The 345-nt window shown below is 64.3% G+C and overlaps 1 protein-coding gene across 1 annotated transcript in view; it reads left to right on the top strand.

Moving 5' to 3' along the window:
* Positions 1-28: 28 nt before the first annotated feature.
* LOC104168022 (solute carrier family 22 member 20-like) overlaps positions 29-345 on the top strand; it is a gene marked incomplete at its 3' end in the record, with an annotated part of 537 nt that continues 220 nt past the window's right edge. Inside the window, exon 1 of the mRNA XM_009708459.1 lies at positions 29-319. Coding sequence (XP_009706761.1) covers positions 29-319 — 291 coding nt within the window. The remainder of the gene's footprint in view (positions 320-345) is intronic.

Raw genomic sequence — 345 nt, 5'->3', positions numbered from 1 at the left:
CGTAGCCGCGTTGGCCATCCCGTTGCTCATGCTGGCCAGTCACAACCTGCTGCAGAATTTCACCGCCGGCGTTCCCGAGCACCACTGCCGCCCTCGGTTCCCGGTCAATGCCAGCACCGGGGACGTCCCACTCCTCGTCTCCATCCCCTCCGACGGTCACCGCCGTCCCCAGCGGTGTCGCCGTTACGTAGAACCCCAGTGGCACCTCTTGGAAGTCAACGGTACGGTCAACGGTACGGTCAACGGAGCGGCCACCGAACCTTGCCGTGATGGTTGGACCTACCACGACGGCGTTTTTGCTCATACCATCGTTACCGAGGTGAGGGGTTCATCGCCGGGGGGCGG

This window comes from Cariama cristata, unplaced genomic scaffold (assembly GCF_000690535.1).
Source record: "Cariama cristata isolate BGI_N322 unplaced genomic scaffold, ASM69053v1 scaffold22959, whole genome shotgun sequence".
NCBI classification, from domain to species: Eukaryota; Metazoa; Chordata; class Aves; order Cariamiformes; family Cariamidae; genus Cariama; species Cariama cristata.
Note: the sequence above shows the minus strand (reverse complement) of the source record. Positions and strands in the feature narration are given on the sequence as shown.